This window comes from Pieris napi, chromosome 7 (assembly GCF_905475465.1).
Source record: "Pieris napi chromosome 7, ilPieNapi1.2, whole genome shotgun sequence".
Lineage (NCBI taxonomy): Eukaryota > Metazoa > Arthropoda > Insecta > Lepidoptera > Pieridae > Pieris > Pieris napi.
The window spans coordinates 6,306,242-6,323,202 of record NC_062240.1 but is presented as its reverse complement, the minus strand read 5'-3'; the positions used below and the strand labels follow the sequence as shown (position 1 = coordinate 6,323,202).

General features: G+C 32.2%; 1 protein-coding gene across 3 annotated transcripts in view; it reads left to right on the top strand.

Moving 5' to 3' along the window:
- Positions 1-16,961, top strand: part of LOC125051199 (dual specificity tyrosine-phosphorylation-regulated kinase 2) — a 38,399-nt gene that overhangs the window by 4,627 nt on the left and 16,811 nt on the right. For 2 of the 3 annotated variants that reach the window (XR_007117253.1, XM_047651403.1), the window contains exons 1-6: positions 128-239; positions 5,008-5,149; positions 13,759-13,922; positions 14,793-14,954; positions 15,601-15,716; positions 16,765-16,903. Coding sequence is in view for 2 of the 3 variants with exons in the window: in XM_047651403.1 (XP_047507359.1) it covers positions 210-239; positions 5,008-5,149; positions 13,759-13,922; positions 14,793-14,954; positions 15,601-15,716; positions 16,765-16,903 (753 nt within the window). In the remaining variant the exon portion in view is untranslated. Of the gene's footprint in view, positions 1-127; positions 240-5,007; positions 5,150-13,758; positions 13,923-14,792; positions 14,955-15,600; positions 15,717-16,764; positions 16,904-16,961 lie in introns of those variants that run through there. The other variant, XM_047651404.1, reaches the window with a different exon arrangement.

Genomic DNA, 16,961 nt, shown 5'->3' with positions numbered 1-16,961 from the left:
GATCTGAAAGCTTTAAATTCCCTTAAATTCGATAAAGTATTTGCTACTTTGTCGAAAGACATCCAAAACCTATCGATACCAAAATACAGCCCTATTTTGTCGTCAGCACCCAGTAAACCTCCAAATGCTTGACGAGACCGGACTCGTAGCATAAAAAAATCCTTTAAAATGGATACAAAATAAATAATTGTGTTGTGTATGTGTCAATCATGGGCGTGGACACCGTGCCTCCACAACGAGTAAGTGAAAAAGACATTTTTAAATTTCGAACAATTGAAATTGCAGTGCAATTATAAAAAGCCTTTTGGAGAGTTCCATTAGTTTATTCTGACAATGTATCTCGCATATGTATATTGTGTTCATGAATATCTCTTGCTACATATATATGCTTGAAATTTTAAATAAATGTAATTTGACTACTAGGTTATTGCGTGAATTAATACTTTCTTACTTGGTGTTTATGACATTGAGCTTTTTTATATATAGTAAGAAGCTTGATACAATATCCAGGGACAATTGAAGGGATACAGAGAATATATTGCTCTATGTATTCATAAATATATCTTCTATTATTACTGATTTTAATGAAATGACATTACCATTTAAGTGAATCATAATTTATATATTTAAAATTTTACAATATGATAATTTATAGAAAGCTTAATTCTAAATCGAAATACCTACATTTTGTACACGATTATGTCACAATTAAATTGAAACAGCATGGCCGTGCATGTCGTCAAAACAGTTATTTCTGTTTTATATGAACCATAAAACAATGTTTATTTGAAATGTCATAAGGGTGATGATGTTTCGTAGAGCTGCGCTACAAACCGTCTACGACTAACTGGCTACACTTCTACGGTTATTCTTGTGAAACCGTAGCCCGACCAATTTAAGTTTAGACGACTGTAGTACTCGTAAATACTAAAGATAGCATTCTACACTTGAGTGCAAAAATGTATTGTTATAGTTTCTATATTTCAAAAATCATTTAATTATCGTTTCGTTATCGAATTTTTCTTATTAATGTAGGTTAATCTAATTTAACTATCATAAGCCATAGACCAAAAGTTCACTATCTCAGAATTGTATTGCTATATTAGTATCTTATATTTATAACAAATTAGCTGAATTTGTGCCTTTACTTCTGAGGTTAAAAAATGTCATATTTCTATATAGCTGTTTCGTAATTTTTTGTTTTTTCTAATAGGCAAGTGATGGACTTTTGTGCCCGACACACGCCGTCGACTTTTAGGCTGCCGGTTGCCTCACGATTCATTCTATTACCATACGGCGAGTGTTAAATGCACACATAGACCGAAAACCTGGGATCCGACCTTCTTGGACCTCTTGTCAAACTCAAACTCAAACTCAAAATATCTTTATTCAAGTGGGTAACCAAGTACACTTTTGAATGTCGTTCAAGTACCTATATGTTTATACGTGTATAGGTAAAAAGTGTTATAAATATATATTTCTACAGTCCCAGCTATGCCCCACAGATCCACCCATGTAATTTATTTATATATTTGTGTATATTTATAACACATATCATATTTGAACAGCTGCAAGATACAACTAGGTATCAAGCATTAAGATATTCAAAATTATTTTATTGTAAAGAAGTTTCTGTCGTTAAAAACAAGTAGGTACAATACAAAAAGATACGGGTTCATTGCTACCCGTATCTCTGGAGGCCGGCTGATTAAATTTATATTGTTATAGAACATCACTTTGAAGTCAAACCAAATATATTTTCTTTTGCTTAAATAAACTAGCAGTTAGCGAAGAAATAATATGATTGTAGGTATTAACATTTGAAACGAGACGGGGGTTGCCCTTTAAAGGGTATTCAATCGAAAAGGTCAAAAGAAATTAAATTAATTGTTTATATGAAATGTTATATTTTAAATTATCAAATTCAATTATCTGAAGAGATGAGCGATTTAATTTTCGTTTCAAATGCAAATACGATTGGAATATTAAAATATTTTTATATGGAACGTTATCCATCTTATACAACCAAGTGTATTTGTGATTTATGTTATCGTTTTATTTGGTTTGGTTTAATTGCGTTAAACACGAGAGACTTCGAGCAAAAGGTACTTTTTCGAAGCCAATATTATGGAATAGACATACTCGTATAATTACGATCGTACATGATGATATAAATATGGATTAAAGCAATCTATTATTGCCTATATATATTGCCTTGTTAAATTACTATTATAAATTAGTAGAAACAATGTTTATATTAAATTTAAAAAAAAAAAAATTGTTATGAATAGCAGTATATGTATAACATTTGAAATTTTACCCCAATTCTTCAAGATCTCGTATTTAGCATGATCATATGACTTCATCGCAGACACTTGAGTCTCATTCCTGGGGTCCAAGGTTCGAACCCATGCTTTACACCAATGGACTTTCGGTGTGTGTACACATTCAACACTCGCTCGCACTATTACTTGTATATTAAGAAAAAACAAATAACGGCGAAAGAGATACACAAATCTGGTGGAGATTTTTCACGTTGCAGCGCCACTTTTTTCATAGATCCAGGATTAAGTAATGGTTGATAAGAATTTTCGTTGAAGAGGATGATCACTTATAGTCGGAAAAACTGAAAAAACTAATCAACCAACTAATTTGCCGGGCTTACATAAAAGTCTATCACCCAGTACAGTACAGACTTTCTACATACTGTTAAGGCATCTAAACCCCCAGTTGTGTATGTCTTTGTATGATATTTAAGAAATTGCTTTATGAAAACTAATGTTAAAATTAAATACTATTCAAAACCCACAATTCTGTTACCATTTTACAATTTTTTCTAAATAAATGCTTGACACAGACGACAATTTGATCTATTTTTACAAAGAACTTATAATAGTGAATTTACGACAGGGGCGCGATTATTTGTCGTTTTGAACATATAGTTTCGTTAATTACGTAGCATATAAAGCCTAATATTGAAATGAAATACTATTAAAACCACAGGTCTGTTAACATTTTACTATTTTTGCTTTTTGTCTAAGTCAAAAAGTCTATATAAGTTGGTAAATGCTTTACACAGACGACAATTTGATCTATTTTTAGGGAAACTAATGTTCAAAATAAATCTCTCGAGGCTTTACAAAGAACTAATAATAGTGAATTTACGACAGGGGCGCGATTATTTGTCGTTTTGACGATAATTATAGTTTCGTTAACTTCGTAGCATAATACAAAACTATCGCGAAACATGTATACTTACTTAATAATACCGGCCTTATTGCTAGCAAACTATTTGAATTTTTTTCTCTTAATAAATATATGTCAAAGCAGCTAACAGCCTGATATGTTAGGTTATGTCACAGGACTTCTAAATTAGCAGCGTTAAATAAGTCCAAAAGCGTTGAAACTACTAGCCATTGTCCGATATAATCATATAGTATATCATATAATTTAAAAGCTAAAGCATGCAAATACAGGGCTAGGTAAACCTGGGTTCCTCGACCAGTCTAACCACTGATTTTCAGAGGTTATGTCGAGTATATTGTCAGCGGTTAGAAACATTTCGTTAGCGCGATTAAGGCATAGACGTCATTGCACTGATTTGTAGCCATAGGTTGTAGAGTGTAGACAAAGGAGTAAGATTTTAGAGGTGTATGGAAGGATTTAAGATTTTTAATAAACCGCTTCTGTGAAGTTGAAAACACAAGAATAATCAATATAAGTGCAATCGAGAGTAGATTTGATTGACTGCAAAATATGAATTGTTTCGGGTTCTAATATATATATTAGAATTAATAAATAATTATATTACTTTTATATATATAACACAAAAGCTATTATTAAATATACAGAATACAAACAGTAAGCACGCGTACTTGTTCTCATAAGTTTCTACATACAAATTAATGATTAAACAAAGGTTATAACGTGAATAAAGGAATTAAAAAATATAATGTTAGAATACCCTTATTGAATAATTTCAACTGAATACAGCCTTATAACACGAGACTTGGTGAGTGCATACATCTAAAATATACATCTACATTAGCATCTAAGCGTGAATAATACCTGATTTTCATATCTTGTTATCTTTAAATTTATTTGCGTACGGGATTTAATAGTCTAATAACTTCAAAGTTTGAAAAGCTACAATGGAGCTCGAAGCTTACAATAATGATTGCGCATCGAATTACCTAAGTAAAAGGTAAAAGAAAATTTTAAGTCGATTGACGTGCACGCTATCGTTTAAATGTTTGGTTTTGAATGTTCGGCTGGAACATCGATAATCGCAAAAGGATACGATTCAAAGTGAAATTGATAATATTACGGGTTAAAATAATTGTACCAAAATATTACTTTTAAAAGAAAGGACGCAGCGAATATGTTATTCAAGTCTAAATATTAATTTTTTCATCGGTAGTTTTGATAACATTGATTACGCAAAAAAATGTAAAAAGTTTAGTCCTTACGCCAGAGTTTTCTAAATGCTGGCAGTACTCCTTTCCGTATAGTGATCCTTATACGCACAGCGAGTAAAGCCTCAGCTCGGGAGTCACCAGTACTATCTACTTTTTGACGTGACAACGTCGCTCGGAGGCGTTACCTCGCTCTGAGGCGTTACCTCGCTCTGAGGCGTTCCATTTAAAATTGACATGATATTTGTATTTATGCGTACAAATAAATGTAACTTGATCAATTCAATTGTGATTTCCATTTACCTCCTTCTCTATATCCATACAAAATACCTATCAAACAAATAAAATTTAATTTTTTTTTTGAAAAATGCAACCATCCCATCAATATTTTTTTATGACGTTGTCACGTTCAACTATCGTCAGTAAACCGACTTTACAGACAACCGATTTTTTTAAAAATTATGTATTTATATATGAGATATGTTCTAAAAGGAAAAGGTTCCGCTGTGAATCGTAAAACATCCGGATTATAATTGTAAACGCTATTCACTAAGCAAGGGCAATCTACAGAATTGTATTGTATTTGTTACAGTTACAGATAGAAGCCGGTGGGGGTGAAGGCCCGGGGCCCCCAAGCAACAACAACTCAGATGGGGCAATCGCCAGTCCTCCGAGAGATGACAATCACAATGCGCAGCTGCCCTCGCCTAGAGCCACACCGCTTACACCTTCAGGTAAGCTGTAAAGAATTTCTTAACACCTCTAGTAATATAAATAGAGGTTCCATGTAAAATAAAAACTAAGGATATAATACATTTGAAGCGTATTATTAAGAGTATGTGACAAACTTAAAATATAATTAATTCCGCAATCAATAAAATAAATTTAAAAAAACTTAATCATAACAGAAATAGGTTGTGACCAAATTCTAAAGAGTCGCTGTGTTGATAACAATTATTTTTATCTATTTATTTATTTATTGTATACATGTTCTTAAATAGGAAGAAGTTGGTATGGTGGAAACACAAACTGGACACAGTTGTCTAGTTACCCACTATTATAATATATACAATTTTTTTAGAAAAATTAGTTTAAGTGTTACAACTAATCAAACACAAGTCGTATAAGACATTAATATAAGTATGCGTGAATGTGTGAGTAGGTATGCGAATGGGTAAATGTGCGTATGTATTTGAGAGTGTGGCTGAGAATTGTTACAAGTGTGCACTGTGTCTGTGTTAGTGTTTGGAACTTTAGAGTCATGCCAAGATACGTAAGGCCTCTGTAGATTCGAAGTTCAATTCGGCTAGCGTTATTTTTATGTGATTTCTGAGTATCTTTATTTATAGCATGCATATATGCATTATGTGTACCTACTATGTATTATTAAGAAACATCTTTTAGAAGAGTTTATACAATTTCATAAGCAAAAAGTAAAAAATATTTAGTTCACGTAAAACACACGCATAATTAAATCGTTGGCATCGTCAAGAATCTTGTTCGGAAGACGGAAAACGTTTCGGACTAGAACAAGGAATAAAACTATACTAATTCTTAAAATAATACTTTTTCTAAGAGTTTGTTTACTTATTTATAATCACTAAGCAATATTTTAAAACTACGATACATAAATGTCTGGTATAATCGTTGAAGTTTCCAACTGTTGTTGCACTTTATGTGCCTGTGCTTAAAACACCAACGTTTTAAGTACACATAACTATTCTTAGTATTTTAATTAAATATAAGAAACTAAAAACGTGTAAGTAAAAGATATATTTATTTATTGATTTAGGTGAGGAAGTATTATTCGAGTAGCAGTAGCAGGTAAAAATTACTATTTAGATTCGATATCTTACTAAGCGCATTCATAGGTTCTGTGTTCGCTTTAAAAAGCATTTATAATGTTAATTTTTGAAGTTATAATTATTTAGGCGAAATGAAAAATTGGTGAGAGTGAAATTTTACGATGCGCGCGCACCGTGACACAAAATTATCAGTATGAAGTTTTTAAACCAGCCGCGTGCCGAGCATGCGCGAGCGAGATGGGAATAAGACAATCTACAAGTAAAAAGAAATAGAATATGCGTGAAGTTAGCAGCTATGCCAAGAATTTTGAATGACCATAATGACCTTAGTAGTACCTTTTAAACAAATAAAGGAGGTTTAATTATTTTTTCAAAGAAATTTAGCAATGCTTTTTCACAAAGACCTATTGTTACTTAGTTAAAAGGCTATGAAACATACCTAGTTATTAAATTGAATGAATAATATACTAAAATAATAAATAATAATTATTATTAATATTAATTAATAATTGAATAATATACTAAATATTAAATATTATTAAATTATTAACGCTAAATATTTATTATTAATTATTTAATATTTAAAAAAAATAAAGAAAGCCAAAGAAGTATAACTTCTTACGCGCGTACATAAGTACACGCACCCTTTTAATGTTTAATTATTTGTTATATTATCGTTAAATTGTAGCCTTCGGGTCTAATAAAGTAGCCCAATAAAGAAGATAACAAGAAAAGTTTCAATAAGAAAATGCTAATACTTGTCGACAACAAAAGTTTACTAGGACAAGTTGGATACACGAAGACTCGCCAAGACTAGGAGATGCCAAATTATTACTACGTTACCTTTTTAACTGAAGATCATCATAACTAATCAATGTCTTACAATAACTTTCTTTCAATATCCTGTATGAGGAAGGAAAGCAGTGACGTGTGACTTAGCCAACATATAAACTTAAAGAGGCCACTGACGATACGTCCATTAATCCGAATGGAGTAGTCGTCGTCCAAAATCGTCCCATGAATGGTAAAAAAGTATTCCATTTGGATGGACGTCAGCCAGCTCTGGATTTCCAAAAGGATTGAAATCCATGCGTCCAGGCCAAATGGACGTCTTCCGTGGCCGTCCGTCAATGGCAGAAACGTGCGCCACGCCATATGGAAGCAGTCCGAATTGTCCGTGAATGGGCGAAACGGCGTCCATTTTTTTGAGGTTTTTGTTTCAGTTTATGTTTTGATGTCGATGGTGGTGCATGTGCTGTGTATTTGTCAAGCGTTATAATTTTTTTTTATTATGTCTTTGTCCGCGCGTGACTTTGTGTTGGAAGTAATAGAAAAATATAAAAGTATTTCTATTTTTAAATAAATATATTTATATTATAAAAAAATAAAAATATTTCTTTGTTTCAACCAATCCTTCATCCACCTTCTCTTAGGTTTTTTTTTCTTTTTAATAAAATACACACAACTGCTGCCACCAGTAAAGTATTGCTATCCATAGTATTATTTATTTCCGTTCCGTACGATTGCAAAGTTTGAAGTGACGCCATGCATCCAAATGGAAGTATTGTGAATGGTACCGTATCTCGATAAATTTCCATTTGGATGCATCCAAAAGGAAGTCTACTAAATGGACGTATCGTCAGTGGCCACCTTTACATAGACCCGATATAATCGTTTTAAAAAGAAAAGTCTGCGCTGTCCAATTGGGGTCGTAATAATGAATCGAGGGGAATGGTAGTAGTCGACCGAAAAAGCCGTACCATACATTTCTCGAAGCAGGTCAGGCCATTTTCGACTCCCCTATATGTTGCAGTAGGCGTTGTAGAAACACTATATATTTAATTCAGTTTTAAAGAGTAGTTTATTTTAACTAGTCAAAGTTTCTTAATTTTGTCACTCATTCACTGACTGACCGATCATCTAAACTCTAAGGCACTTCTAGCAGAGATAGAAGCTTCAAGTTTAGCATACAATTTGTAATTAGTAAATCAAGGAGAAAAATATATTTTTCAATTTCGGTCCGGTTTTCTAGATACACCTGAGACTGTATTCAATGTATTTAAAAAAAAAAAGGTTTTTAATATTGATATTGTACTTCTGTTTAAAGCTGTTGGAAACAGAATAAATTAACCAACTTGATTTTACATTGAGCGAGACATGTTTTTTATACAAGTTATGTTTTTGATGGGTTTGGGTGTCGTTATGGCAATATATTATATACACACATATAGAAAGTCAATAATAATAATAGTTTTATTTTGCCCTATTGTCCACCTTACATTTTAATTATCATTAAGAATACTGCTTACATGAGTATATTTTAGAATTTTTCACTGCCTACAGTAAAATTTTCAATACTGAAATGGAAGAGAAATGGAACGAAAATTTCATTGACAGCGCAGATTCAGGTCACGGCATTGTTATGTAAATAATTTATCACGTCACTACCGAGACTGATTGATACATTTCGCTTTTTCAGTCGTCATTTTTTAAGATTTCAGCAGGTCTACCACGCCAGTAAGACATTGATTTTAATAAAATATGTATTATCTCTCATTAAAGTAAACCTACTGTCTTTAAATTTGTTTATCGTTCGTCAAGTAAAGTCTAAGATTTTTTATTAATTACTATATTCATAAATAAGTTGTTACCCCCTAATTCATAAAAAAATGTATTCTAATTCCACCGCACTAAACAAATTAAAGCGCTCACCTGTCTCTTTTCATCGTAAACACATTTTGACAGAAGAAACGAAGGAAAACTTTAGTTAAAATGGTGCAATGTATTTGTGAATAAGGAGGTTAATATTTATGCGCTTTGCAAACTACTACGAAGGTTATTAGTACTAGGCCCTAGGTGGTACAATGATATTAAAGTTGAATGATGATACACAATAAGCACAAATGGATTTTTCACCAATTACGTCAACTTCCCTCTATTGTCCTGTTTTACTGTTGTATTAGTATAATATAGGAATCTAAACATCTATTATCATTAAGTTTTATATAACTGGATGTTTCTAACAGTTTAATACACAATAAATTTAGCTGTACACAGTTGGAATATACACATATTCCATGTCCCTATTTTATTCACTAGTTTTAAACTAGTACTATATTATAGTGTCTATGATTTGTACTATGTTTCATAGCACAATACGGCTTAACACAAAACCAGAAAGATAACATAATGATTGTGTTCATGCCTATGAATTAGGGATTTGGGACTTCGCAATCAATTTACCAAAGCGTAAAACTGTTCTTCAAATTAAAAAATCATTTAATGATATACGTAACGCAATGTACACTTATGATCGTCAAAAAAAAGAAATATATCTCTCAAACTAGCTATCTAGATGACCTTACACTTGTAAATAGGTACGTAAGCAGTTGTAATGCTTCTTTTAATGAAATAAACATGAAGATCATTATGTAACAGTTGCAATAATTATTACCAAGAAGTTATTGTCACTTATATACTTCATACAATGTATCGATATAACATTACGTATATAGTAATAATGAAAGTTGTCACATAACTTTATTCTACTTTTTGGGCATTCTAATCCTATAGAAGTTTTTTTCGTTAAAATAAAGTTACATGGTTTAGATAAAGTATTCTTTATTAACTAAATAAATGAACAAAAAAAAACAAAAGATACATCTCATCGGAAACTTTATAATCCAAGCTTTGATTTTCCACTATAAATAATCTCTTAATTAAATACCGTTTAAAAAATAGACATGCTATAATACTTAGTTTTAGCTGTAGATTACATATCCGTTGTCTTATTTGGCGAAATGATGAATAATTCTTTTATCCATGACACACAACGTCAATTTTGGGTTTTATAAATGGCAGTTTCTTCACACGGTTTTCCGTTACGAGAATGTACCATAATAGTAGTAATACTAAAATAAAAGTTATCATGTAATAAGATTGATAACTTCATAATATGACATTAGTTTAATTGCTTTCATTCTATAATCAACCGACGAGATTATAAAGTTTGTAAATTTATTCGAATTTGAATGGCGTGTAATTTTTGGAATAAAAAACTTAAAAAATTCTTTTGTTTCATGAAATATAAACGAGGGATTTTGTATTCTACTTCCATTTTCTTATTTAACTGAGTACTTTTTATAAGTCACTTTTTACTAACTAAATTGTAAAGAGCCGCATCACTTGACCATCGTTGCTGAAGTTCAGAGACAAGGGCATAGATTATGCCAGTTATCGCGAGGTCTCACATGCATGTAGGTCAACATCACTTAATTGGACCAAGAACAATAGAGCATGCGGATTTAGACATGTGTTAACTGTGTATTTTTTAAATAATCTCAAGTTTACATAGTCTGCTGTTTATTCACTATTATTCTTTTTTTAAGCACTGTGGAGGTTATATATTGTAGAGAAATAATATAGAATCTGGATACGTATAAATATCAAACGTTTAATCCGACTAAAGTTTTTAAGTATGGATGGATGTTTGTTACTCTTTCACGTAAAACTACTGAATGGATTTTAATTAAACTTTACAATAATATAGTATATACATCAGAATAACATATAGGCTACAATTTATAAAAAATTTGTGTGGATTGTCCAAAATATCAAGTAAGTAGGAAAAAAATCTATCATCTGCGAGTTATTCTGGCGTGTGCTGCCAAAATTGCTATAGTTACACATATGTTATGTATGATGGAAATGTTTATCTTAAATATTTCTACAAAAATGCCTCACACAGTATATATATGTGTAAGCTATTATAGACAAAATAGTGAACCATAAGTACAGTAAAAATTAATCATGTATTTCAAATGCACATTTGGTAATAATTTTAGCTATCTTTTTAATGATCAACCATTTTTTACTAATGTATTAGGCTAATATATTATAAAATACTATACATTCTGTGAGTATAGCATTAATCATAGCGTAACATATTTAACAGTTTACACAGATTTATGCCGAAAGTCCTGCGAGATAGTTTGTGCGAGATTTTTCATTTTCTTTTAGCACGAGAGTTGATCACTTACTTGGATTTAAAAATTCACAGACATTATTCTGTGTCTCATGGCCGTTTAGGGACATAAAGATACAAATTTTCTTTTAATTTTAACAATTGAATGAGTTTTGCTATGTATATGCTATCTGCATTTTACAAAGAAACGAGAGAAAATCAATATAACGGACCCGACTACTCCATTCTACATTAAAATTTACGGTAGTAACATAAGACAGAAATAATTCTCAAGCATTATTAAGTCAATAATAAATTTATTAATTTGCCAAATTGATACATAAACTTGCTGTATCATGTATCGAAAATGTACGATTTACACATGTAACATGAAACAGCAAAGATTTATAGCTGTAGGCGTGACTTGCTATTTCTTTGTAAAGCTTTCTTGAAAATATATTCGCGACAGTTTATTGACTTCAGTGACTTTTATCGATAATATTGCTGAATACTCATCCGAGTCGAATAAAAAGTGAAATATATTTTAAGTAGGGTAAATTTAACTAGTCTGTTTATATTTTTAGTTTATAATCATAATTTTTATTGTAAAAACAGCCCTGCGATTCTGTAACTCACTTTTCGAACTCACACAGCGGTTTTTGCATCAGCGGTCGCTCTCAAATCAGTCGTGAAGCAGTCATTTTATGTATATTGTCATTCTGATAAACAATAAACTACAAGCTCCCCCTGAGTTACAGAATCGCAGGGCTGCTCGGTTTGAGATCCATGTGTGTGTTCGCCTTCAGTTTCCTTTTAAATTAAAACATATACAAATAAATTTTTATTGCTTGCCGTCTTTTGATTGATTATAAAGTAGTCGTCATCTTACTAGTTTAATTTCTTGATACAAAATTTATATGGTTTATGTTAAATTGATTAAAAATTTTAAAAATGTCTATCTTTATTATCAAAAAGTATTAAAAAATACCTTTACCTAAAACTTACGGAATCATGTGCTTATGAAATATAATTCATATTGATACTCTTATTAAATAAAATACTAAAATATATTCGCCAGCCATGTAAATTTAATTTATGTGAAAATGACAAATAGATTTATATTTGTCATTTCTCGCTATTGAAAGGCCCAAGCCGAATATAGCCTGCTTAGTATTCAAAGCCAGTGTACCGTGATTATAAGCTCCTAACATGTTTGAATGGCAAACTTTCATTTGTACGTGTTCGAATCTCAATCGCTATTTTTGGCTCTTTTGTATCGAACCTTTTTCGAACCTTCGTGATAACTATACATAGGTATTTTTTATTTATTGTCAATAACCGATTTGCTTTTGACTTCATTAATAATCACTCTTCTTTCTTTTTATAAACTATTGCCCCCCACAGATGGAGGCCTACATTCTCGAATGTCTATCGAGATTGACAAAGTTGCCAAGTCTACCGAAAATGGAATTTCTAAAATCATTGACTTTGATAAGCTAGGCTAGAAAATAAATTTTTTATTAGATTTTGTTTTATAAATGCTGATTTCTTTTAATGAATCGTTGCTTCATTATATCCTTTGCCTTTTTTTCGTAGGGGTTTAAATTCTAGTTACGGGGCGCCGTAGAAAACTCGCCCGGGGCGCTTTTTGTACTAAAACCAATACTGTGCCAATTACATAGGTTCTTTAGTTAACAAAAGTCTAAAATTTAAAAATACCCTTTACCCCTTAAGTACGAGATGAATATTTGACAGCCGTTCTCTTGTATTGAAATATAAATATTTTTGATAAAAACCGACATATTTTTAGTATTTCTAAGAAGATAAACTCGAAATTTAATAATGATTATTATTTGTATAAATATTCGTAAATAATAAGGTACCTTTTAACTTTTATGGGATATACGATCTCACCTTTATCTGACACGTCCTTGACATATTTCCGTCTCCCAGCAGGTAATGTCGTTTTATGCTCTCACGTAAACTGAATTCCCCAGGTCGCTTGTTAAATGTCAGGGGAAAGTTCCCTTAAAATATATTATTAGCGGTATTTTCCGGCTTTATATTACTTTTTTTTAATTTTGAGAACAATAAAGTATAATGTAGGATTCTAATGGTGAAAGAATGCTGGAACTTGATAGGAGATTATAACTTTTTTCGTTGCACATCTTTCATTATAATATTATACATGGTTATTGCTAATGACGTATACCCGTTTGGAGGTGATAGGGGTGACTATTTGTGATAATATTATATTGGCAATAATCACCAAAAATCAAACCATACTCTACACTCCCTACCGTCTAAAAATAAATTATGGTATTGAATTCTAATATAAAATCACATTGAACCTTTTGATGTATCTAAATAGTAATAATATATAGGTAAATAATTTTCCTTGTCATTGTTACAAAGATCTACTGTAGCTTACCTTGTCGATTTCGATTCGCCATTTCGTCGTTTCGGATTTCACAAATAAAGTTGGTTGGCTAAGAAATAAAATGAAAGGAATATGAATAAAACTAGTTTTTTTATAAAAGATAAATGTTAATATTTCTTTGCTTTTTTATCACAGAAGCGTTGAAGGCATTTGGCGAGCGCCTGACTGATTGGGAGAGGAACGAGATACGCAAATATCCAGAAGTATGGTTTCTTGGACTTGAGTCGAATAAGATCCATGCGCGATCAAATCTGCCAAACAATTGTGGATTTGATGATGATAATGGCAGTTATACCAAGGTAAGGTGGCTATCAAGTAATCACAATATATATTTTCCTCACAAAAACATTCGCGCACATTTATGAAAAGTTAATATGGCTAAAAGCCGTAATGTGTGGTGCCTTTTAAATAATTATAGTTCTGTCTAAATAAAGAAACTTAATACTCGACTAGCTCACAACTGCATTAAGGAATGACTTTCTATCTTATTTAGAGACCGTAAACTCAAAATGTCCTGTTTTTTATGTACTTAATATTACGCACTCTAGTTTTGTTAGGCTTGTATTTGAAATGGTTTGTATTAAGCATAGGTTTCCTAGAAAAGCGGTGCCGTTAACTAACGGACGTCATTTTTACAGTTGTTAATAACGGCCGTCTTTACTTTTTAACATAATGAAAAAAAACAATCCACTCATTGCATTGTATTAATTAAATATGGGCACCGCTACACGCGAAACACGTTGAACTAATATTTATCACCGCTATGACGGCCGTCATGCAACTGACAGCACCGCTATTTGACTTTACGGTGGCACTCAACGTTCTCTAGAAAACCTACTCCGATGTTATTTAGAGACAACGTATGGGTGACGTCACCCAACGTTACATTACGGCCGTTAGATAATGGCGCACCGCTTTTCTAGGAAACCGTAGCTTTACAATCAACTAGGGTATGATCAGTGTCTAATAAGGTCTCAAATGTCTCACTCACTAGATGACGCTAGCTTAACGTAGACGGTAGAACAATGTAGAAAAAATGTATATTTAAACTAGAACCCTGTTTATTAAAAAAATCAGTTTCTCAAACAATTGAAAAACCTAAACGAGTTTAATTACTTAAGTTATTAACTATATTTGATCTCAAAAATAAAATTTGTATTCCATTCCAGCAAATTCACGATCACATAGCATACCGATATGAAATCCTGGAGGTGATTGGAAAGGGATCTTTTGGGCAGGTGATAAGAGCGTTTGACCACCGCTCAGGGTCACAAGTGGCAATTAAGATTATCAGGAATAAGAAACGGTTTCATCACCAGGCCCTTGTTGAGGTACTGTATGACCCTATATCTGGTATAATACATATATGTCCGGTGTCTGTGCCCTCTGGCCCTTACTCTGTAACTTCGGTTGCTATACAAACAGCAATCTCGATCCCAGTAATAAGTTTTTATACCGCGCGATCCCAAGAGGACATCGAAATCAAAACAACAGCGCTACGGATATTGAATGAACTACGTCCAACTTGCATACAAATCAGTTCGTTGTCGCTATTGGAAGTTACACAGTGAGACCGCAGATCACTTACTCTTCAACTCATACTTAATCTGAATTAATTGGTTTCTCGTCTCATCTCAATTGCGTGGAAATATGTATTTTTGATGCTGTATCATAAAAACAAAAAAAAATTCTCTAAAAATAAAAAATATAATTTTGGGGTAGACACCCCTTATCACTTAGGGGTTTGAAAAATAGATAATAGCCGTTTCGGAGGAGTATGGGTACGAACATTGTGGCACGAGAATTTTATATATTAGAAGATAATATGTATAGTATTTTCATTAATTCTATAATAACAGACAATTTTTTTCTACAGTTGTTAAGAAGTCTTGCTTAGTTAAAAAAATACGTAGCTTATGTTTTTATAAAGAGACAGTTGTTTTTTTACTTTCCCCGTGATAATACCTCAAATTTTAGGTTCGAGTCCTGGATCACCTACGACTTAAGGACAAGGATCAAGCTCACAACGTTATACATATGCTGGATTACTTCTACTTCAGAAATCATTTGTGTATCAGCTTTGAGCTTATGAGGTTTGTGTATAAACATTTAACGAAGGCCTATATATTTCTTACATAGATAGAAAGAGAAAATATTATCTTATTCATAATGTGATATCGTATTCTGAATCATACATCAAAATACCCATAACATATGTATGGTGTAAAAAACGACTGCCTTGCGATTCTGTAACTCACTTTTCGAACTCTCACAGCGGTTTTCACAGCGGCGGTCGCGCTCAAATCAGTCGTAAAGCAGTCATTTTTTTGAATCGCAAGGCTGGTTTTATTGAAAATACTACTCACAAATAAGTTGTTTAAGCTTGATATAATAATAAATTAGGCACTAACTAAATTATTATTTTACACATTTGAACGCTGCTCCAGGGCGACATAAGATTGTTTCAGACGGATCCAACTAACATTTAGAAATACATAAACATCATTAATTACGAAAAACATGTAACAAAATTCTATGAGTCTTAGCCTCGGGTTTCGTGCATTTGTTAAAATGTATGTACTATAAATGACATTTTCGTTAACATCTACGGCAAGAAAGTAAATTCTTATAATTGTTAGATTTTCTATGATTATAACTAATATACCTACCATAATATACCCTTTACTTCAAAATGACATAAATTACCACGGAAAGTCAGCATATCACTGAGAAATTGGGAAAACATGTTTATGGATTGCTCAAAGATCAGTGGCGTAACAATAGGGTGGCAGGACTGGCAAAATGCCACGGGCCCCCGACCCAAGAGGGCCCCTGCCCAAGAGATATTATGTTATATGGATAAATGTGAAGTCTCTAATACGCATTGGGCTAGCGTGGGGACGACAGATTATTCCCTCTCGCCGAAGAGAGGAGGCCTATGGCCTATTAGTGGGACATATACAACGTGTTGAGTACGCTGAAAATTACTTTAAAAAATATTAAAATTAAACTGAGTACAACGTGACGATTTTTACTGATAGGGCCCCATCAAAATAATTTGCCACTGGCCCCAGATGGTATAGTTACGCCGCTGTCAAAGATGATTCTGGTTGATAGATGAGTCTGATGGTTTTTTTTCAGTATAAACCTGTATGAGCTGATTAAGAAGAACAATTACCAGGGCTTTAGTCTCAGTTTGATCAGAAGATTTGCCAGCTCACTACTCCGCTGCTTGAGGCTACTGGAAGCTGAAAACATTATACATTGCGACCTTAAACCAGTAAGTTTCGATTAATCTTTTCACAACGCTAGGTAAGTTTTTTAACGAATTTATTGGA